We start from the raw sequence: 25111 nt of genomic DNA, 5'->3' as shown, positions 1-25111 counted from the left end.
AAGTTTTACATGCACTTTTGGGACGTCATTATTATGTACAAAGACTGTATTACAATGAAATGATCCCAACAATGAAGCAAGGTATTATAACATTGCTTCAAAAACCTGGAAAAGATACTTTAAATATAAATAACTGAAAACCTATCTCGCTTCTAACAATTGACTACAAAATCCTGTCCTTGGTCTTTGCAAATAGATTAAAAGAAGGTTTAAATGATATCATTTCAGAAACTCTAAATGGATTTCTTAAGAAAAGACATATAAGCAGTGATATAAGAGTAATTTTAGATTTACTTGATTATCCAGATTTAGTTCAATCTGAGGCTCTTATTTTATTTCTAGACTTCCGAAAAGCATCCGACACAATTGAACTTAGATTTCTCTTTCAAACCTTGAATTTATTTGGTTTTAGAGACTATTTTATTACTCGTCAGTATGTTATATAATGACATCAATAGCTCCATAATCGTAATCTGAATATAACAAGAAGGTTCACAATTAACAGAGGCGTTCGCCAGGGATGTCCGATTTCTCTGGTTATAAATCTGTAACTCTGGTTACAGAGTTATTATCTTTACACATTGCTAAGGCAGAAGCAGTTAATGGTATTTATATCTTCAATAAAGAAATAAAAATCTCCCAACTTGCGGATGATAGAACACTATTTTTTGAAAATTCAAATCAGATACCAAAAGTTCTTGATTTAATTAATTATTTTTCAAATGCCTCAGGATTACATTTAAATGTGTTTAAATGTGAAATAATTACTTTATATAATTGTAAGGAAAGAACCATTGCGAATATTCCTATTAAAGACTCTGTAAAATATCTTGGCATAAACATTTCTAAGAATCCCTTAATTAGACAACACCATTTTTTAAATAAAATTGATAAAGCCAAAAATATATTTAACCTGTGGCTTCAGAGACCTTTCAATTATTGGTAGGGTCTTCCTTTCAAAAGCAGAAGGGCTCTCTCGCTTTGTATACCCATCTCTTTCATTGTATGTCAACGATATAACTATAAAAGACATAACCAAGATTTTTTTTAATTTCATTTGGAAAAAGAAACAACTAAAAAAACATTTTTCGTTTGAATCGTTCCTTCATGGTATACGTTAATGGCGATTGCTTTACAGCCACAGATTAATTCTGAAATAGCTATTTTACATTGAAACTGTGAATAGTCCTAGGTAGGAGGGGGGGTCAGATGGCTGAGCGGTTAGGAAGTCGGGATATTAATCAGAAGGTTGTTGGTTAGATTCCCGGCTGTGCCAAATGACGTTGTGTCCTTGGGCAAGGCACTTCACCCTACTTGCCTCGGGGAGAATGTCCCTGTACTTACTGTAAGTCGCTCTGGATAAGAGCGTCTGCTAAATGACTAAATGTAAATGACTAAATGTAGGAGTAAAATTTAACAGATTAATTATTTAAATTTACCCACAGAATTTATGGACTGAAGCATCTCAGACAGCATGTCCAGAAGCAAACATTTGAGAGGCTCAAAAAAATATGTTGTGTAGCCTACTATCACAGACATTCTGCTAGTTTGTTATGTTCGTCTAGCTAGCGAAGTTAGGTTAGCGACAAGTGGAGGCATTCATTTTAAATGTTCATAAAAATGTCAAAGACTGACAGAGGTTTTTCTGATGCCGTTTGGTTTGACGGCGTTTGGTTTGATGTTGTTTGTCTGAGACTGAAAAATATTTTTCTGAGACTGATGCCGTTTCGCCTGAGTCTGACAACTTTTGGTCTGAGACCTGATGCCTTTTCGTTTAAGGCTTGAGATCTGAGGATGTCCTAAAATGAACACCGTACTTCAGGCTACAGCTCTTACTTTGAAATATGTTTAATGGTGGCCCCTCCTTTCACCCCCCTCATGTATCATCTGTCTCCCCTTTGCCGGTTTTGAGATGGGAATTGGGGAACGAAAACAATTGTATGCCGATTGTGAAATGTGACGGAAAAACTATCTGCCACAATTTACCCTGACTGGGGAGGGTCCGTGAATTCTTATTCAACTGCCTGGGTAACGTCATCTACATTCGTGTGTCTCGCAAAGGGAGTGATTGACGGCTAATATTAACCAATCTAATCTGCATTAAAGTTAAGAGTTTAATTGGTTATGTAACGTTGGATAGAACACTGTATCAGCTCACAGCAGGCAAATACTACTGTGCAATTAGCAAGCATTTTGTAAAGAAATGAAAACATGTCGCGCCACAAAAGTTATTGGCACTTGCACAAAGGCTCCTGTAAGGACTTGGAAAGACAGGAGGTCTTCTCCCTTTTGGAACACAGCTTTGTGTGTTTTGTTTAAAAAATCATTGGCCTCTATGTGGTCATTTTATGAATTTAAAGAAAATGTGCGATACAATTATCAGGATGTGAAAGGATCTATATAAGGATATGACATTTTTATTATATCGCACAACCCTACTGTGAACAAAAATAAAACAGCACATTGTAGTTTATTTATTACCAGGCATTTATCAGTAATACATTTAAAATGGGTAAAATGTGAAAAATTGTGTTGTAGGTCGATTAAAGGTGCCCTTACATTTTCTGCACGTGCCCCAATATAATTTTCAGTTTGGGACTACAGTGCTCCTACAAAAAAAGGGCAGTCTGGAGCCCTGTAGCCAGCATTTCATCCATAAAGAAAGTTAATAGAAAGAAGCTGATACAATGTTATGCCAGCAGTCAGCACTGTTCACCTGGCCGTATTGGTGTTGTAATAGTCTTGTATTTTCTGTATTGCATTGATATAAATAATATTTTTCCTGTCTGATGCTCATTTTTAGCTCGCTATATCATTTATATCCTTTCAGCTCGCAAGATCAGTGGCTACACCGCTTAGTGGAGATCAACCAGCTCAACATGTCTGAAAGAGTTCCATTGTGAGACTGGTGGCAAATTTTTGAAGGATCTTAAAGCGCATCTTTGGGTTCTGAAATGGACACTTCCAAATGACAACTTTGCACAATGCCCGGTTTTCAAGCTAATTGTGAAACAATCGTTGCTCTAAAATCCCACAATAAAACTTGTACAGACAGAGAGATTTATCACATTATAGTATAGATATAGCCACAAGCACCAATTCTGTGGTATAAGCCAACACAACTCTTTTTGCTTTTCACAAATAGAATAAATGTTTTGCAAATCTGAAACTGTATTTTGAAGAGTCTGTAGGGTCACCATTGTAATCTGGTCTAGATTTGACTACTTACTGTAAATTAAAATAGTAATTTGTTATACTTTTCATGACTGGAAGTAGTACAATTATTACGATCGCGCATTACCAGTCAACACTGTGCTACATATTGTTCATCATGACAAAATTAAGCTCTAGATACAATTCTTCAGTAATAAAACATACGTAAAGGGCAAATTACATTGTTTCCATTATGATTTTCTGTATATCCATTCATTTGTTTAACAATGTTATGGGAGAGGGAACACACTGAACTAGAGAAGGTAAAATTCATTTTTGTAAAATAAGTTGTGAGATGTGCTGGCTTGGACAGTTTTATTTTGTAATATTTTTACTTTATCAACTCCAAACCTACTGTTTAAACTAATATCAAACATCCAAACATCTGGAAAATGTTCATGGGTGTACTTAAATAGACAAAAACGTATATATTTTTAATTTAAGTATGCATACTTATTATCTATGAACGTTGCTTAGATTAAAAAGCATACAACATACATTTGTTGCTGCTCATTTACACTTCAAAATACTAAGAGTGAAGTGTATAATGAAAGAGGGTTCTCTTCTCATTTCCCTTAGTGCAAGAGGGAATGGTGATATGTGGTAGCCTCACATAGTTGAAACAGTTGCATCTAAATTGGGCAATCCTGTGTAAAAAGTGTCCTAACCTATATTTGGACTTAAACTTCCCCTTATGTTTTTTTGCCCTTTTAGTGATATTGTATGCATTTACTCATATTGCATTTTATAAAAATTAAACCCCTTTGAAACAAGCTAACTCAAACAACATTGTCACTGGCAATACCTTGCCTCTGATCGTGATTCAAACATTATGATCTGCTAACTGAAAATATGCCCCAAAAAACATAATCAAGCTCAAATGAAATTGGGTTAAAACTGGCTAATACCAAGTTTGTTGGAAATACGGTTTGACGAGTTTCCAATTGAACTGTTGTCCAGCAAGTAATTCATTTGTTCATACCTAGACTAGGTAGCCAGATGGAAAAGACGTGCTCGCTATCTATCGAAATCACTATATGGATTGACCACAGTATCCACTACAATCGTTCGGTTATTGGTTGGCATTGATTGTTCTCCAGACCGTATCATTTGATGGCCCTCTTGTGGTTTATTGCTATAATAATCTATCAGTCCCACCAAAATTCTAGCTGAGCAACAGCACAAAGACAGACAACAAAGCTGACAAAGTATTTACCCAGTTAACTGGCTTGTAGTTGAAGTTGGTTTGAAATCTATTGGCCCGGACTGAATTTTTACTGGCCCAAACTGAGTCAAAACAATAGAATGATGTGCTTCTTTAGCCTATATAAAAGCATGATTTATTGTTGTGTGTATGTGTGTTGGCCCGGCACCACGAGGGGACAAGAGGGCCCCTTCAGTAGTATTTGTTGTCACCCCCCCAAGTTGTATCGACCAATATACAATAAAACAACAGTAATGAAACACTTTGAAATCTGAAATAAATCTTTTAAGTTTTCCTACATAAAATATTCAAGTATAACTTATCTGATCCAGTTAACTTCACTTTGTCAAAAAACTTAAATGAAGCCTAAACCGTCAAACGGAACGTTCGTACGGGTACAAGCAATGCAATTAGGACCAAGACTCACATTTTGACATTGACAATGTCTATGGAGTGCAAAAATTGAGGGATGAGTTAGGGTGTGAAAATTATTATAAAAATATGAGAGCGAATATAGGTTGTGCCTTGTCAAAGGCAAACACACCCAATAAGTGATGATTTATGTTACTGCACACTACATGTAGAGTGACAAAAGAAAAATTCCAAACAAATACACTTAACTTCATATTTAAGTAAGCAACGCCACTAGGCCAGAGGTTTCCAATTCTAAAAAATCAAGGCCAGTTTCTAAATAAAAGCCCCAGAAAAAATTGAATTATTGGAATTGATGGCACCACCAATAGTCAAAATAGTTTCACACTCATGATTCAACATTGTTATGCAACATATAGTGCGAGTTTTGTAATGATTGGACTGACGGGGCTCCTCATTCATCAACAACTTCAAAAATAATGCTGTATATACTTTGGCATCATTGCTGACAATAGTTATCTCTACACTACGGTTTCAGATATGAGTTGTTGTAGGAGACTGACCAGAGGCTGACCAGAGACCGGCTCGAGATCAGAGAACAGGTTTAACTTGAACAGCTGCAGAGGCCCCAGGTTATTAAGTGTGAAGAGGAAAGGGCCACAAACACACACACTGACGGACAGACAGACAGACAGACAGACAGACAAGAAAGCCACACTGACAGATACACAGACAGGCACACTGACAGACAAACACACACACAACTTGGTACAGAGGTAAAGGAAAACAGAAGTGTGTGTTTAGATGAGATGGACGTTATTGTCCCAAAGGAAATTTCTCTTGGACACATACAGAAGAACCTATCTGCTGTTAAAATACAAATAATATAGTGCATATTGTACACAGGCTGTTACCCATTCACATGCACACACAATAGTACACCTACAGTACTTGCACAGACTGCCAGTGTAGGTGTCTTGAATGACACTGTGGTGTGTGTGTGTATACATGTAATCAGACTGTGCTCTGCTAGTCTTTTGGTCAGGCTTAAACACTTCTCTGAGTCAGTGCTGAGTACAGTTATATACAATAACAAAGGCCACAGGCTGTTAGCATCCCTAACTAAGCTATGGCAGGCTGTGCCACATCCTATTGGACCAAACACTCTGCACTCAAACAGCACCCGGTGAAAGACGTACACAAACAGAGAAGTGAAAATGCGTGATGAACTAAAATAGCTTCCTACCTTCTCAAGACACAAAGCTTCTACTTTGCTACACTACACTTTTAACACTTTAGTTAAAAGATCAAAATGAAGATACTGAGGGTAAAAAGGTTTTCTCTCGTACAGATAAAACTCTGGGGCAGATAACCTCTAGTTCAGCCATTCATGTTAGACTAATCTATCATCACAATGTATAGGGAATTCCTACATAATCACCAAACAAGTCAGTTTCCTGGAAACTATACTCACACACACAGCTCGTGGGGATTTCTGGTCCCCACAAGGCTGGTTAAACGAATCCATCCACACAAACAAAGCCTGCCTTTAACACACCACCAGGATATCCAACACATCCACCACATCACATCACATGGGTCAACTCCATATATCCCCTAAACTCAACTCCCTATATCACCACCACAGATCAACTCGACATATCACCTTGACAAATCACTTTCACATATCAACTTCCACGACAGAAGCACCAGATGTATATGGAGCAGACACTGACCAGAACCAGAACCAGAACTAGGACTCCTCTTCTATGGGTCTTTCTTGATGGAAACCAGATCCAGCATATCCACCAGTCCAAGTCCACCAGTGTGTGTTTAATCCAGCGGTGTGTGTGTGTGTGTTAAATCCAGGCCTATCCAGGTTTCTACCTCTGTACAGACAAGGAGAAGTGGTTTGTTCTGACTCTTAGCTCTTTTTAAAGGAGTGAGTTCTCTCCCGCCTTAGTCTGTGTGCATGGTGGCTCCGGGCTGGTGTGTGTGTTCATTTCCTGCCTGGATGTGCTTCTAGAGCTCTAGCAGCTCAGGAACACATGGCCAGTCACTGTTCTTCTAGGAGTTCCGCATTCCAGGCACACACATACACACACCCACACACACTCCACCCCCTGACCCATGCCCTCCCCTCCCCCACCCTGTCAGCCTCACTCCCAGCTAACTCCAGACTGTGACCCCCTGTTGAGCTGCCCCAAACTCTCATCAGCCTCCCTCCTCACCCATCAAACCCCCCTCATCACCCTACTACGTCTGTCCATCAACAACTGATTCCCATAGGAACACACAGACAGCACACTCTACCCAGCAAGGACACACACACACACACAGCTGCCAACTACTAGTCAGATTTTGTTGTGCTCCAACCTTCTCTCTCTGTCTGTGTGTATGTGTGTATTGATGAAGAACATGTTTTGTCCGTATCTTCATTAACAAAGTGACTATGTTCAGGTGAGTTCTGGATTTTTAAATATCTATTAGTATTATCTACCTGCAGATTGGGAGAGAAAACCAGATTTCTGACAACACTAGACTAGTCTCAATAATGTCTCTCTCTCTGCGCTGAAGGCCAGAGGACAGTGTTTGTAGAGAATAGGCAAAAACCAAAATAACAAACAGCCAATAGCTGTTTGTTATTATAGGCAGGAGCATACTACATCATAGAACTGTGACTGTCATCAGAACACAGTACATTACAGTAGGAACACATATGAATGGATAATAAGACTGAATATTGAACAGATGATAAGGTAATAGGGAGTCAGATGGCTGAGCGGTTAGGGAATCGGGCTAGTAATCTTAAGGTTGTTGGTTCAATTCCCGGCCGTGCTAAATGACGTTGTGTCCTTGGGCAAGGCACTTCACGCTACTTGCCTCGGGGAGAATGTCCCTGTACTTACTGTAAGTCGCTCTGGATAAGAGCGTCTGCTAAATGACTAAATGTAAATGTAATAGCTGATCGTGATTAACATAAGCACATAGGAAATTCAATTTCTTCCACAGTGTACGTACCAGCATCGGGCCAGGTACATGTGCTCCTTCACAAACACTGAACCGGTCAGTAGGATGTACCAGCAGGTGGAGATACTGTCAGGGCTGAAACACAGAAGACACAGTTACACACATACACGTAACACACACACAAAAACTGTTTCCTGAGTAAGTACTCACTAGAAGAGGACACGGTTAGCTTCATGCCTCTCGTACCTGGCGGAGGTGCACATCAACCTGAAACAAAAACAGGACCTATTCACACACTGTCAAGAGCTAGCACACGCACTCACAATATTTCTTTTCTTCTCTCAAACACATACATGCAATGAGTGGCTGTGTTTGTCAGCTCTATGGTATGTGGAATAGGTGTCACTCGCACACACCATCCTGACAGGTGGTTTGTTTATTTCCCCCTGCTGCATGCCAAGACCTGCCAGTAAGAATGCAGTGTTTCCCCTACCATTATATTAGGGGGGCACCCCCCCCCCCCCCTCCCTGGAAGGTCGAGTATTTTGTATTTTTTTATATAGCGCCAGATCACAAAATAAGTCATTTAAGGTTACCTTTCCTGTAACACAGGTCTATAGCTTTCTCTTTTTTAAACAAACTAAATGGCCTTATGTTATTTATCTTATTTACACGACGGCATGTCATTTCTGTCTCTACATGGTCGCCCCCCCCAAAGCTGTAAACCTAGGGGAAACACTGAGAATGGGCTGATTCCTAATTCCTCTGAACTGGTTTCCTTCACTCGTCTCTGTCCCCATTCCTTCATCTAGCCAACCATGTAGGTAGGAACGGATTAATATAGCCTAACATGTAAGGTTAGGAATAGGATTCAAACCTAATGTTCAATGGCTGAAACATTTTTAGACCAGGGAGTGACAGAGGGAGGAGACAGGAGAGGTATGGAGGGATTGAAGAATAGACAGAACAAAAAAGAGACATGGATGGAATAAGGGATTGATGGATGGAGGGACAGATAGGTGGAACAAGAGATGGAAGGATGATAAAGGGATGGATGAAGAGTTAGACAGATATGCTGACCTGAGTTGGTGCTCTCGGAGGTGAGACAGAACATCCATGTGGTAAAGGTGTCCATAGATGATGTGGAGATCCTGGAACACACAACCAAACAGGTTAGGACTGGCGGGGGTGATACACACATGCTCAGATTGAGGCCAGGGTAGTCTAGTCTACCCAGCAGGTCTCTAGTTGGTTCACCAGAAATTTCAACAAAACAAACATGGCAGGATTAGAAGGGATTAGCACATTAAACAAGAGAGACTGTAGACCAGCATAGCTCATGTGCTACACACACACACATTCATATCGTTCCTCTCTCTCAGTCTGAGTGGTGTGCTGAGCTATTAGGAGATTAAGCACAGTCTTGGTTAATGTGGAAACAGAACTGCCACCTACAAACATTTTTTATTAACAAAGAGGAAGTGTTTGTGTGTGTGAAGTTTCACACACACAAACACACACACACGCACGCTTAAAATAGAACACAATCTCAGACAGCTGTTGCTGTGCCTTGCAGGGTTATGGCTAGCAAAAGTCATGTGACCTGTTTGTAGTAACCATATGGTGGAGCAGGACACAAAGAGCTTTGAGATGCTGGCCAGCTAGCTTTAACAGGTGGAAGGCATGCTTAGGTGGCACACACAGGCACACAACAACAACATACCCGACAGAAGACTGTGTGTGTGTGTGTGTGTGTGTGTGTGTGTGTGTGTGTGTGTGTGTGTGTGTGTGTGTGTGTGTGAGAGCCATGCGAGTGTGAGTGCTTGTGTGTGTAATTGTATGACAATCTCAGTGAGAGTGGGAGAGGTAGAGAGAGAGAGAGACAGACGAAAAGAGAGATACCCTTTATGGACAAAATAATTTTACACTAATTATTCAGTGCAGGTGTTTCAACCACACCCATCGTTCACAGGTGAATTAAACCCAACACACATAGTAGGGGTGGGAATATTTTGGTACCTTACAAAAATACAAATAAACATATTTAAAAAAATTGATTCACATCAATTTGTGAATCGATCTGAATCGCTAGCAGACTGAATCGCGATTCAAATTCAAATAAATTTTTTCCCCCACCCCTAACACATAGCCATGGAATCTTCATAGAAAAACACTGGCAGTAGAATGGGTCATACTAAAGACTCAGTGGCGTCAAAGGTGGATGACCAGGGCTCTATGCTAACTTTTTCCCAAGGAGTACATGTGCTCCAAAATGTTTTTAGTTTTTTGGAGCATTTTGGAGCTTTACAAACTATTTATTACACACATATTTATACCATGTGTGAGTGTGTGTGCGTGCATGTAGCCTACTAAGCGACACGTCTGCGGAATATGGAAAGCTATATGTACCAAACCCTGTAATTAAGCATTTGCGTTAAGACAATACATTTGGCCGTCTTAAGACGACAGACATTGTCGTCTTTACATGTCTGTTTTGAACGTCTTGAGATGTTTGGAGCGTCTTTGCTTCCAATTGGTTGGCGTCAACATACCCACCCCTTTTTGACATTGGTACCAACTTACCCATCCACTTTTTGACATGGTGTCTGTGTTGGGCTGTACGTAGGCCTACATTGTGATCATGTGGGGTCTTACATAGCTATTATGATTCTTACATGTGATTTAGTATTTGTGACCTACCAGAATGCATATTGCCGACTGTAAAGTTTGGTGGACAAGGGATAATGGTCTGGGGCTGTCTCTCAGAGTTTGGGCTAGATCCTTTAGTTCTGTCGAAGGATAATCAGTGGTTCTTAACCCTGTCCTCAGGTAACCCCTGTCCTGCATGTTTTAGATGTTTCTTGGCTCCAACACACCTGATTCAAATGCATGTTCGTTACCAGGCTTCTGCAGAGCTAGATAACGACCCATTTATTTGAATCAGGTGTTAGAGCAGGGAAACATCTAAAACATGCAGGACAGGAGTTCCCTGAGGACAGGGTTAAGAACCACTGCTTTAAATGCTACAGGATAGAAATACATTTTAGAAAATTGGGTGCTTCCAACTTTGTGGCAACAGTTAGGGGAGGGCCCTTTCCTGTTCCAGCATGAATGTGCACAGAGCAGGGTCGATAAAGACATGGTTTAACAAGGTTGGTAAGAATGAGCTTGAGTGGCTTGCAGAGAGCCTTGACCTCAACCCCACTGTACTTCTTTGGGATTAATTGGAACAGCGATTTCAAGACTTCCAGTCCAAAATCAACCTCACAATGCTTTTTAGGCTGAATGGGCACAAATTCGCAGAGCAAAATCTTGTTGACAGCCTTCCCAGAAGAGTGGCACCTGTTGTAGGCGCAAGAGGTAGGGGGGTCAACTCCATATTAATGACCATTGTTTTGGAATGGGATATCCAACAACTAGGTGTGATGGTCATGTAGTGTAGATAAAGTCAATACAGTTGAACTAAGTGCTAACTGGGTTAGTCAGCACAGCTTCTGCTGTGGGAAGTAGTTCTTTCCTCGGGGAGTGGGGTGAATGAGGCGTGTGTTTGTGTGTGTATGGGGTTGAGCGTGTGTGTGTGTGTGTATGTTTATGGGGTTGGGTGTGTGTGTGTATGGGGTTGGGTGGGTGTGTGTGCATTTTGGGTTGATGTGTGTGTGTGTGTGTGTGTGTGTGTGTGGAGGGAGGGGGGGGAGGGGTGTGTGTATGTATGGGGTTGGGTGTGTGTTTGTGTATAGGTTTGGTGAGTGCGTGTGTGTGTGGTCTTATTTAACTACCATTGTAGGGACCAAATGTATAGTGTAGTATAAGTATAGTGAAACATGAAAAACTTTCCCTTGCCCTGCATGCAATTTACAGCTTGAAAATATATATTCTAAGTGCCGTTTCACTCGCACTGTTGTACTGTAACATGTTCACCTTGCTCCTTCGTTGAATCACCTCAGAATTTTTTTTTGGTGGCTAATAGTTTTATTTATTAGGGGCCAAGCAGCAAAGCTGCTAGGGCACCTATTGTTTTTGTTAGTTTTATTATTATTATACTTAGGACTAGAAGTCTAGCAGCCCATAGAACAGTATGGTAAAAAGTTGAGAAATTTGGCACACTGATTGGGGACTCCTGATCATTTTCACCAAGTTTCATGTTGACCTCTCGAGCACTATAGGGCCACTAAGGGGTCAAAGCTGGAGGTGTGTTTACGCCCATAACTTTTGAACCAGAAGAATAATTTTCTAAAGTGAGATATCATTGGATTCCTTAGATGTAGACAATTTGACTGGATCTTATGACGTAATTTTCGTCATTAAGGTTTTTGCGCCATTTTGTATTTTCTGAAAAAACAACGTTTTTGAACTCCTCCTACGCCTTGCTCCGATTTTCATGAAAATCGTATTAGATCATCTTCAGACTATGCCGAAAAAATGTTATTAAAATTGTATTGCTTAGTCAAACCCTTCATGAATAACGAGCAAACTATTTTGACAAAGAGCACGCCAAAGCGGACGTGAGGCCATAACTCTGCAACGGTTTACCGTATGGAAACCAAACTTTGGAAATGTCGGCACAAGCATGATTTGAGGGTAGTTGCAAATTTTCGGCACAGCGCTACCTACTGGTCAGGAAATACACAAAAAGAAATGCTTATATCTTCTAAACAGTGTTGTTATGAATCACAAGATTGGTCTCTTCTGATTCTATGTGGCATACCAAGTCGAAAGATATCACATTGTTCTGTGTCCGCCATTTTGGGTGTCGGTCATTTGGAATTTTCATAAAACCTACTTTTTTTTACCTCCTCGTTCGCCGTTGCTCCTATTTTCATGAACATGTAATCAAATAATCTCCAGACCACAATCACCTTGATATGTCAAAATGACTGAATTACTGATTTTTATACTTGGGTCAAATTTGACAACGCTTGCCACAGGAGAAACAGCTTACTTTTTTTTATACAGTAACTGAACAAAGCAATTCCCAGCACTGAGAATAGCTCACTGTGATAAGACGGGCTCCTTTTAAGTGCAAGGTCATAGGTTAGAATCCAGCCACAGCCATTAAGCATGTCATGATACTGAATTATCTGTTTAGTGAAACAGGAAGCCAGGTACGCCACAGTAGCTGTCAAGCAGTATAATCATAATGGTAACGATAATGTTTCATTCTCAGGGGATTTATACTCAAGAAGAACCAGATTTATTGTGCTTTGTAGATATAATGCTGTTACATCTAGCCATTGCATCAGATTTCTTGCATCATAACTTCTGAACAGCAGTGTTTCCTCTATGTTGATTTTGGCGTGGCGCCCCGCCACGGCAACATTTCTGCTTCCACTGTATCAGAAATATACCTTCGGTGTACAAAATACAAAAGGGTGTCTATCAGCAGTGATTGTTAGAGTGCATGTCGGAGAATAGCACGGACACTCGCTTCACACCATTAGCGGGCACGCGCGCCACTGTGCGTCTTTGAGAACTGTAAGTCGTATAACTTATGTTGTCAGATCATTTAAGACTTATTGTATTAGCCTATAGTTCTTGCAAATTTAAATTAAATTAACTGTTGATTTTCGTTGTTTGTATTCTTCACCTGCAAGCTAAATTGCACGTGGCTGTTGATTCGATAGCAATTGCCGAACGCCCTTGCTCACGTTTGTATTTTAGGTACATTATTATTAGGGGTGGGAATCTTTTGGTACCTCACGATTTGATTCGAATGGATTCTTGTGGTCACAATTCGATAAAAAACAATTCACGATCTTTTGGATTCACGAGTTTTTATCAAATTTCGATTCAATATATGCTTACATTTGATTCCAGTTTGCTGTTTAGTGTTACTTGTTTCTATTTGACTGTGATAGGCAGTTGTGTTGAAGAAAAAAATCCCAATGCATCAAAACTTCAAATGTATTGTTTTTATTGCAGTTTAGTAAACTCTAGGGGTGGAACAATACATGTATTCGTACCGAACTGTACGGTACGGGCGTCACGGTTTGGTGCATGAAATTACACGGAGAATACACGTTATAAAAATAAATAAAACTTGCGTGCAAATTAATTAATGTATTGCAGAACTACTCGTGTTCTTTCGGGACATCTAATCTGAAGCTCTGATTGGCGCCGCCGTGAGTCAGAGATAGGCTAGCTAGCAGCACTAAGGACGAGTATGGCGAGTGGTGGCGACCCACGAGAGATAGAGGACCCGACGGCCGTTTTAAGATTGCAAGTTTGGGAAAACTTTGGTTTCCCATTCAGTAACAGTAATACAGGCGAGAGAGTGGTGGATAAGATAAGCACTGTGTTTCGGCGTGGTTCAGCAGTTATGGGCAGTGACGTGCAGTCTGGATAGGCAAGGTAGGCACTCCCTACCCTGCCAAAATTCAAAAAGTAAAATTTGTATTAAATCATTTTACTTAATAAACTTGTATTTGTATTTTTACTGTTTATTCTTGCGATTTATATATGCAATATGTGTGTTATTGCAATTGTTTAGACGTTACGATGACGAATGTAGCAGTTACGCATAATCAAATACAAAATAAATTGTAGAATAAGCAGTGCTTTTACTGTCCGTTCACTGCGGACGACAAGCGAAAAACTCACTTGCGCACTTCGATCCTGCATTCCTCACCATGTACAGTACCAGTCAAAAGTTTGGACACATTTTCCCATTTCCAAGCCTCTTACTGACATCACCGCACATCACTGGTTGTGGGGTATGTGACTGGAAATACATCTAACATGCTAAGCATATAACGCATCTGGCGTGTGCTAAATGACTAGAAATATCCGACGCCATCACCCAGGTGTGCCAATAACTGGAACTAGACAAAACATTATTTTCAACTTCTCCTTACAGTGCTTAACCAGCCATTAGATACACATACAAATAGGACCAAATAAATTACTGACGCAATCGGAATTTACATGTCATCTTCAATGTGCCGTATTCACTCGTAGAGGAACCTGGTTGGTTTTCTTTGCCCTCCGTTGTACCGAACTCATACCGAACCGTGATGTATGAACCGAACCGTGACTTCAGTGTACCGTTCCACCCCTAGTAAACTCGTATAATTGAATTGATATGAATCGCTATAAGACTGAATCGCGATTCAAATGCGAATAGATTTTTTTTCCCCCACCCCTAATTATTATGCTGAAGTAGTTACACTGCATTAAGATAATGTAATTAATAGTGGGTTTATTGTTATTATTTGCTACATATTGCTTAGCCTATATGTCAAGATCAAATTAAGCAGACAGTGTGGCCTACCTTAATCGATAGGCTAGGCTACTGACCATTTACAATAAATTGTTACGTCAATTATTAATTGGCAGCATTTATGCCATTTAGAACATACTTTATGAGTGGAAGGGCTGTCTTTAAAGGGGTGATTGACTGTTTTTTGGGGGGTATTTCACACTGTTCCTTAAGGTCTCTATTGTGTGTACACAACACTGTTTTCAACAGATTGACTAGATAACATTTGAAATTATTACGTTAGTTGTTTCCACTTCTGTTGTCGAAGCAAACAGGATCGGCTTAGGTGGGTAACGTTAGCACTACAACATACCAAAAAAACTATGTGATTCAACTCGGCTTCAGTTAGGGATGCCCGAATTACAGCAATATGGGAATATTGTTGTTGTTGCTGTTTCTGCTAGAAGGCTTAGGCGGTATGAGAAAAGCCTTAAACGGGCCGCCTTCGCCTTTTCACTGCAGGAAAAGCCCTGCAGAGCAGACAGGAAGTCCTAGCGTGTCCGCCTGCTTGAGGTCCCCACTTACTGGCCCTCCCAGTTACACAAACTTAACGCACAATCAAATTGGGCTGTTTTACTATGTGCACCAGGAATGCATTATGTTTACTGTGCATGTCTCTGTGTTTGTGTGTTTGAATGTGTATCTGGGTTTGTGTGTATGTGTGCATGTTTCAATGTATCTTTCTGTGTGCGTGTGCGTGTGTGTGCGTGTGTGTGTGCGTGTGTGTGTGTATGTTTGAATGTGCCTCTGTCTTTGTGAGTTTCAAGGACCGTTTTTTATTTTGCAGCACTAATCCAAGAGGGGGGCCTTGCTCCCACCCGTCAATACTGCTGACCCCTGACCTTCCACCTCCAGGGGTGGCACAGCCAGGCCTGACCCCCCAGCTTGCTCTGTGAGTGTGTGAGAGTCTGAGTGAGACAGTATGTGTGTGAGAGAGCCTGCGTGAGTGTGAAAGTGCTGCGGGAAACCCTGGTGTGTGTGTGTGTGTGTGAGCAACGTGACAAGTACCATGTTACTGCCACCGTCTGGCTAAACTGCTCGCATGACCCAGTAGCTTAAACGCTAACACACACGCAGTACAGAACGGGGGTTCTTACAGAGAGAGCATTGTGAAGACTACTACAACACTGCTATTGACTGCAATACCAACATTCCGGTACCTCAGTCTATCTACACTCAAAACGGTGTGTGTGTGTTTTCTATCAAACCTCTGTGTCAACAGCATTAAATAACACTTCTAAAGGCCTGTCTCTCTCGCTCACTCCCTCACACAGACACACCACAGCTATTCACTTCTGTCTTTCAGATGTAGACAGCAGTGTCTTTATAGCTCCCTACCGAACACACACATAGACACAAATATGCACGCGCACACACTGCTATGCTGAACTGTACAGGTGTGAATGAAGCTGGGAGTTAACCCAGTGTACATACAGTCATAAAATGGTTTACTGGCTGGTGGTCACGACAACCTGTGACTGACTGCTGGCTGGCTGACCGGCCAAGGCTCTAAGCTCAATTTTTTTAGACCATGCATGACCATGCTAGTTGCCAGTGCTGGTCCTTGCTATAGGCGACATAGGCATGAAGAGGGGGTAATTTCCCAAGTGCATCCAATTAAATTAACCCTCCCACTGTCCTTGAGTTTCAAACGCACTACCAGCAGAGGGCGCCAACCACGGCACGTCATATGTCCGTGTTGTGGTTGGCGCCCTCTGCTGGCACACAATTTGTCGTGCCGTTGACTTTGCTGGGGTGGGGGGCGCCAGGGGCAAACCTTGCCTACGGCCATGGGCGGAAATCCGGGGGGGGACAGGGGGGACACGACCCCCCCAATCCTGGGAAAAATATGATTTGCCCCCCCCCAATAAATCACTGTAAACATAACTATGTAATTTCAATAACATTGATAATATGCAATGAAAGTGCTTCGCTGATTATGGACACAATGGCGCTTTTTTAAGTTGAAAAAGATTGCGAACAGGGCCCTTGGTCCCACAATGGTTTGATCCACAGCCCCAGCCCTCAGCAGTGATGCAGGTGTGTGTGTGAAAATCGGAAAGTATCTGTTTGTGTCGTTGGTGGCTGATGTCCAGTAAGTAGTTGTAAGAAAGGATTAGTTAGACAATTTATTTCTACCACTCAATACAATAAAACATTCATAACTGTCACCATTTTCCCTGCATTGGTCACTATGTTAGCTAGCTAGCTAGGTAACATCACGAGCTGTTTGAATTAGAGTCAGTGACTGAGAGAAGCTAGCAATGCAGTAGTTGTGTTCCTTATCTGACAAGGTGACTTGAGTGTCTACCATCTGAAATGCACGTAGCTAACGTGAAATTAACAGTTAATCGCACCATAGCGATTTCACTATGTTGGCAGGGTTCACACACACTAAGCTAGCTGCATTTGCATAGCTAGCAAACAAACCAATGGAGCAAACATTAGCACCTATTCCATTTGGCGTCGTCAAAAGATGGAAACTTTGCTATCGTCAATTTAATCCAAGATCAGCACGGATATTGTAGTTCTTAGAAATCCATTTGCCATGGTTAGCGATACTGAACAGAACTATACTATATTCTACCATTGTCATAATTATCTTAAATGGTCTCGTTGCAAAAGCTAAATCATCTCTAGGGACTCAGAAGTACCTGTGTTCCGATCTGGAGTAAACTGGCGATAGCAAAGATGATGGCAAATACCACACAAACGGAATTGGGGATCGCTAGCTCTGCAAATTCAGCTATTCTGGGAAGCCAGCCAATATAAAACCAAAACATGAATTATATTAAAATGACAAAAGGTTGCAGTTTGCGTTGTGTAAAGGGTGAACTCTTACAGCTGTCAATCCTTGTCAATGCAATCCGTTTCACCTTTCCTAACTGACTGTCTAGCTACCTGGTAGATCGAAGCCTATTCTAGAAGAATGGTAATAAATGATAGAAGCCCATCTCCTACTGTAAATAACCTGCACATTGTGTGTGCGGCCAGCATGGTAGAACAATTGCAGAAAAAAGAAAGACGGACATCAGAGCATTTCAGGACACCAAAACGCAAAGAAAGAACCCTCGTGGCCTAATCTCAAAGACTAGTTGATAAAATGTTCATAAAAATGATGTGAAATGTGCTAATTGAATGTTTCATAATGATGTCATTAGGCAGAGAAGGCACCAGATGACAAACAGACAATAGAGCTGCAGATAGGCAGGAACAGACTGGCAGAGACAGGGGGTCTCAGGTAAGTTTGTTGAGTCTCTTGTTTGGCAACATGATGGGTTCTCTTCTTTAGACTTGTCAAATAGGGACATAATTGGACAATGTCATGGATACCCCCACTCTTTACTTAAACTGGTGACTGAACCAAGATTAGTTTGAGGCAATGGTAGTTGTGATTAATTGTGTAGTATTGGGTACTGGTAGTTAGGAGGATGGCAAACACCTTATTTCTTTTCTAGGAGACACTGTGAGTCAGTGAGGGTGGTGAAAGGGAAAGTGCCAGGGAGAGACTTCCGATGACAGTGTCACAGCCATGGCAGGACCGGTTGTCAACCTTTTTGCCAGCAGCACCAGTATAGGAGACAGTGGAACAGCACTGTCTAGTCACCTCAGTGGTGGCACAGAACCATATCAGCCACACCCACAATTTATAGAACCGCAGACTCTTGACAACAAAGTGTTGACATTTCAAGAGAAATGGTTTCGCGATTTCCCCCGACTTTATGATGGTTCAATTGAGATTATTTTAGATGAGACTGCACCATGCCCATTGTAATTACATAAACTGCACCCATACAGTGTACAGTACATACTGGCCTTTCTTGGTATTACTGGTTGTAAATACTGTACACCTGCATTCATACTTGACTGATAAGAAACACTACTATAACTACATTTGAACAAGTTGAGACAACCCTTCAGTTACTAACTATAAATTATCCAGGAGTATTAATTATGGTTCCTCAATATACATTTAACATATTACAATGTAGGCTGTGTTACAGAAGTCATTTTGGTGTCACCCTCAGAAATTGCTCTTGAGAAAATGTCATATAATTGTCCCCCCCAAAGTTGAAAGCAGATTTTCGCCACTGCCTAGGGCACCGAATGTGCTAGGAACGACACTGCCACTCGCACATGTGCGACCTGAAAATTTGACGTGTGTGTGGGGGGAAGGTCTGTTGTGTGGGTAACGTCACCTACACTTGTGTGTCTCGCTCGAGTGCCTCGCAAACTGAGTGATTGACGGCTAATATTAACCGATCTGCATTAAAGTGACAGAACATAAAGATGAAGCCACGCCCACCTTAGGTACTGTTGTTAGTCCGTCAAGCGTTGCTTCTTTGTATAGCGGGTACTACTATAAACCAGGGGCGTAGGCAGAAATTGTATTTTGGGCGGGCCAGTGAAAAAGTGAGTGGTCCTATAGTTTTACAGAGAAAAAAAAAGACTTAAATAATAACGCAGTTTCTATTAATTTTTTTGTCGCTCGCATTGAAAGCTCTGTAGCCTAGCACACGTCGTTAGTTTACGTAAAAGGAGCAAAGAGTATATAAGTTCTTTGACAGAAGTGAATTTGATGGATACAGTGTGGACAGAGAGCTTCTGATGCTACGCGACAGTCGTACGCTCGCATCCAGTTAGCACACGGTGTTAGAGAGTAGAAAAAAGAATAGACCAACTGCAAAAACAGTGACACCTTTAATTTGCAATATTCAGCAAAGGCAACAACAAAACACTGTCTAAACATCATGTTCAACCAACAGAGCTCAATAAAGGCTGGACAAACCAGCATAGTGGAACGAATACTCAGTGGAGACTGGGGTAGCTAGATGATACAAGTGCAGAGCGCACACTTTTATTACAAGCACATAACGGAGCAGGCAGAAGGCAAAAAATGAATCTAGGCATAGTGTGGTACACGCTGAGGCAGGACGACAGGGCAAAGGTACCAGACGACAGGCTAATAGAGAAAAACAGGGGCATAGGCAGAAAGGAGTCAGGTGGCTGAGCGGTAAGGGAGTCGGACTAGTAATCCGAAGGTTGCCAGTTCGATTCCCGGTCATGCCAACTGACGTTGTGTCCTTGGGCAAGGCACTTCACCCTACTTGCCTCGGGGGAATGTCCCTGTACTTACTGTAAGTCGCTCTGGATAAGAGCGTCTGCTAAATGACTAAATGTAAATGTAAAAACGGTCTGGGGCAGGTCACTTGTTTAGCCATTATTGTGCCAATGTTAGTACATTGGTTAAAAAGCAGCTAGTCTAGCAAAGTTAGCTGGCTAAAGGCCGCCCAGAGTCTTCGGAACCCCTAGCAACCATAGCTACCAATAATATTTAAGCCAAATGTATACTTGGGTCGCCGACACTTTTGAAATGGTCACCGACAGAAATTATGCCATGGTCGACAATTTTAACCATCGCTTGGAAGTGTCGGCTACCAGGAAAAATGTCAACTGCCACTGATATCGTCACAGTGTCGAGCAAGTGTGATAATTTTCAGCGAGCCCTCAACAGCTGTTTTCCCCTGCTCTCATGCTAATAGCAATACTGTTAATAATTCCTCTTCCTCTAAATCCAATTCCTCCTCCACTGACATGCTCTCTAATAATCCTCCAAACCCTCTCTCTACCTCGCTCCAACCCTCCTCCTCTAATGTACTCACTATCTCCATCTCAAAATGGCTTCGCTACAGCCATTTTCTCCGATCGATCACCTACAAAGCGTTAACAATGTAATGGTAAAATAATTCAGTTGATGTTGTCCCAATACGTCAGTACGTCGAGTGTCACGCGAACGTTGAGCACAGGCGACTGTTCGCCAAAGTATAAATGCAGCAGCCTGAGCGACACTTTCAAAAGTGTCGGCGACATAAGTATAAATTAAGCTTAAGTCATTTAATCATTTAGCAGACGCTGTTATCTAATTACGTTCTACAACTTACTTCAACAGTTCCATTTTATTCGGAAAACAAATTAAACACACACACCAGTCAACTTTAAATCAGGTTTATATTAATATATTTTCTTAAATACATTTGAATAATAAAAATAAACTAAAAATGCATTTTGATCAAACTTGCCTGGGCGGGCCAGTGAGTAATGTGGGCGGGCCAGTGCCACCCTGGCCCAATACTGCCTGCGCCTGCTGTAAACTGCTGTATAAGGAATCGAGATATTAATCGGAAGGTTGCCGGGTTGATTTTTGTCCGCGCGAAATGACGTTGTGTCCTTGGGCAAGGCACTTCACCCTACTTGCCTCGGGGGGAATGTCCCTGTACTAACTGTAAGTCGCTCTGGATAAGAGTGTCTGCTAAATGACTAAATGTTAAATGTTAAAAGAGACAAATTTAGCCGTTAAGCTTCACAGACTTCCATTCAGCATGCACTCGCGACCACCCCCAGTGGAACTCTGGTGGAACTGCAACCAAATTCGGTACAGTTGGACTTAGTAGAGAGTGGACAGGCTCTCCTTAACCCTTGTGCTGCCCAAAGGTTCATAACGAACCATTGTTGTGTTTACCCAATTTTACCCAATACAAAAACAAATAAAAAATAATGTTCTCAATTTCGCAATGTGGGGGGTCTGAGACGGCACAACGGTTAAAAGAAAATGCTTCACTTTGTTTTTGTATGCGGTAAAGTTGTCACAATACGATGGTGGGTCACAATGACTGATGGGTCAGAATGACCCGAAGATAACACAAGGTTTCAGGTCTCCAGAGAGAAGATTGGATGCAGCCAACACTGGGTGTTTTTGACTCACTGCATAAGCAATTAGTGTTGAACTTTAAATTGCTCTGATTGTATCACTTTGCTGCTTTACATCACGCATGCACACACACCCAGGGAAAAAGACACCAACACACACAGATAAACACAAAAATGCACGTGCCGACATCAAGAAGGGACTAGAAATAGACAAGGATTCTGACATTTCTTTTCTAAAGAAAGACTAAACAAAGAACAAGCGTGTTCCTTGCTGTTTCCATGGCATTACTCTAACAAGGCATGGCCCAGTTAGTTGGTGCGAGTAAGCAGTCTGTCACCACCAGGTGTATAGAATAGCCAAAGAAGGTGCACCCCTGGAACTTTTCCCTGCATAATGGGCCTTTTTCGCGTACCGGAAACATTCAGACGGCCACGGATGAAGGAAATAGCTACAATTTGCAAGACGTGATTAAGAGTGGTTGCTAGAGGAGGCAATACGTATGGTTATTCGCTAAATTCAAGATAACGGCAGTGTGCGAATTATACAATGACAATCGGGGGGGGGTCAACTCAGTGCCCCCCCCCCCCCCCCCCCCCCCCCAGGACGAAGTTCACCCCTGCCGCCGCCCCAACCAAGTAAACAGCACGACAACGCACTACTAAAACTACAAACACTATTGTTTGTAGTCATTTCTTTCTGAAATAATCTTGATCTTTACAAAATTTGCAAAGTAACATATCTGACTGTTCATCACAAAATAAGGTTGTTGGAAATCTCTCCAGATTCTGACAAGCAATGAGACAGACAAATGAAGCTATCTTGCTTGATATAGAGCTAGCGATAGCTATCTTTTAAGTTGGTGGTTAACCATGTTTCTATCATTAACATTCTTGTGAATATTCTACAGCTAATTGCCATTACAAATACATTCGTGACAGATTGTTGGGGTATTTATTGCGACGCAGAGCGCACCGCTACACTGAGGTGATTCAGGTGGCTGAGCGGTTAGGGAAGCGGGCTAGTAATCTGAAGGTTGCCAGTTCGATTTCCGGCCGTGCAAAATGCCAAATGTCCCTGCTAAAATGACAAAATGTAAACAAGCTTCTGTATTGCACACTGCCTGGTCACTCGCGCGCGGTGTTTATTGAGTGCATTTTGACTATGGCAGTAAGCAGGGTCGGACTGGCCATCGGGAGACTCGGGAGATTTCCCGAACGTCCGGTCCAACAAACGGCCGCTACGGCCACGGCACTATTCAAGAAAAAAAAATCCTAATAGTTTACGCGCACTTTGAGGACGGCCTTAATACCAAGCAACTGTTTAACTGGAGCGATCCAAAATCCAAAGGGTGGGCATTTCCCCCGTGTAAACTTGAACGGTGCACTTGTCCGTGACCGTCCATTTTACAGATCACGATTGGTCAAAAATCAATCGTTTTCTGGGTACAGCCAATTCGTTGGTGCTATTTTAGCTAACATCGTTGTTTCTTTAGCAAAGAAATGGAAAGGGAAAGAAGAGGAGAAAAAGGTGGTGCTGAAAAAGCTAGAGATTAAAAAAACACAACGGGCACTGCAAGCAAATGCTGCACAATGTAGAAGTATAGAATAAATGTTTAGGCCGTGAGTTTGCAGCCCGAAGATGCGGCTGTACCAGAGGCGCCAGGTGCAAGCAGCTGTAAGCAGCTGTATTTTCGACATTTAGAAAATTCAAATATCATTCCAAACCATATTGTTTTAATTTTTCTAAAAACATTATACATTTGGTATTACTGTTAGCCAATATATAGGCTATACATTTTAAATGAAGTAAAAGAAATGGCCAAGAGAAAAAGGCACTCATCTAAATATGCACAACATGTTTTTTGGCTTTAAATAATAAATGTGCTATGTTGTCTTGATTTTCTGTTCTGTGTATTAAAGCAGGCACAGGTGACACAGGGAAAGAGATGCAGGCTGCTGTGGTGACAGGGGCCAGTGGAGATACTTTGACAGGTGCAGCACTGCAACTGTACACAATAGAGTCAGTCTGTTAACAGGCTTATTATATGGAAATTAGTTTGTTGACTTGATTGTCATTATTGAATATAGTTTACTGATTATTGTTCTTTTGCAACATCAAATAGCAAATGCAGAAACAGAGACAAGTATGGAAAAAGAAAGTGAGGGAGAAAGTGGAGGGGGGGGGGCGGGCCGGTCTGTGTTTCAATGTCCCAGACTGTTTTTCGGTCTCAGTCCGACCCTGGCAGTCAGTGTAATAGTGGTACTCCCTGCCATAAAGTTAATATTTCTGTGTATCGCCAACCTGTTATTGAATGAATATGGTAACTATATTGTGATATTTACGATTACAGGTAAGAACGATATATAAATGTATCGACCCCCCCCCCCCCCGACCTGTGGTTTTTACCTCTTTTGGGGGGGTCCGAGCCTTAATCGGGGGGGTCAGACCCCCCCAAACCCCCCCGGTAATTCGCACACTGGATAACGGTGTCTTGAAATTAACATTTGCAACAAGTTAAGAGAGTTAGCTCTAACAATAGCGTGTTTAGCACTGGTGTAATACACTTTGAATAGTACTATTGGCATGCTACCGACCGAGGCAGATAACACGGCTAATTAACTATCTAGCATCAGCAAACTCCACATTAGTTAACACCAGAACCATAAAAAAGGGGAAGAGCAGATAGCCTACTACAGGTCCCTCAAAACTCACGCATTTGCTGAGAGACACATTTCAAACATTTCTTACGTGACAAGTGCAGATTTCGGAGGAGTTGATAGTTGTCGAGTTATACAGAGTTAAAAACCAGACAATAAGAAACATGGTATGGTAATCTCAGGCCAAATTTTGGATAAAACTTGATACTACATTTCTGTGATTTAACTAGTACAAAAATTGGGCTTACATTTAGCTGGTTTCACGTATATATGTGTGTGTATAAGTTAAATTAAAACTATTATTATGTACTGTTATGTTTAGTAAAAAAAAAAAAAAAAAAACTATTTAACTTGACACGTTTACTGCTGTTAATGTTTTTAGTATGTTGCTTAAGTTAAAAATAAAATATATAGTGTTCACCAAAAATATTTTAGAGCTGTAGCCTAATCGCAATACCGAGAAACCGTGGTATTTTTTCTCAAGGTTATCATACCGTCAAAATCTGATACCAGTCCATGCCTACTCCAACAAATCATCCTTCCTTCCACTGATGTAGTTTTATAGGATGGGAGGCAACATGTGCTTATGTACACAACAGCCACCAGCGCTGTCATCTCAAAGCAGGGGACTCTGAAAAGGAAAGAAATGTAGGAAGGGCAGGAAGAAAGTACAGAAGGAGAGAGAGAGGGCCAGAAAATAAGAGAGAGAGCAGGAGAGTAGGTGGCACAAA

At 41.4% G+C, this 25111-nt stretch overlaps 2 protein-coding genes across 4 annotated transcripts in view; one reads left to right on the top strand and one right to left on the bottom strand.

Moving 5' to 3' along the window:
* Window positions 1–20074, top strand: part of LOC136933706 (homeobox protein MSH-D-like) — a 300351-nt gene extending 280277 nt beyond the window's left edge. The window contains exon 3 of the mRNA XM_067229209.1: window positions 20018–20074. The gene's annotated coding sequence lies outside the window, so the exon portion shown is untranslated. The remainder of the gene's footprint in view (window positions 1–20017) is intronic.
* LOC136933698 (rap guanine nucleotide exchange factor 6-like) overlaps window positions 1–25111 on the bottom strand; it is a 119589-nt gene that overhangs the window by 90906 nt on the left and 3572 nt on the right. For 2 of the 3 annotated variants that reach the window (XM_067229190.1, XM_067229191.1), the window contains exons 2-4: window positions 8840–8910; window positions 7970–8026; window positions 7811–7894 (exon numbers count right to left, since the gene is read on the bottom strand). In XM_067229190.1, the coding sequence (XP_067085291.1) occupies window positions 7811–7894; window positions 7970–8026; window positions 8840–8910 (212 nt within the window). Of the gene's footprint in view, window positions 1–6525; window positions 6570–7810; window positions 7895–7969; window positions 8027–8839; window positions 8911–25111 lie in introns of those variants that run through there. The other variant, XM_067229193.1, reaches the window with a different exon arrangement.

The sequence above is a fragment of the Osmerus mordax genome, chromosome 25 (genome assembly GCF_038355195.1).
Source record: "Osmerus mordax isolate fOsmMor3 chromosome 25, fOsmMor3.pri, whole genome shotgun sequence".
Taxonomy (NCBI): Eukaryota; Metazoa; Chordata; class Actinopteri; order Osmeriformes; family Osmeridae; genus Osmerus; species Osmerus mordax.
Note: the sequence above shows the minus strand (reverse complement) of the source record. Positions and strands in the feature narration are given on the sequence as shown.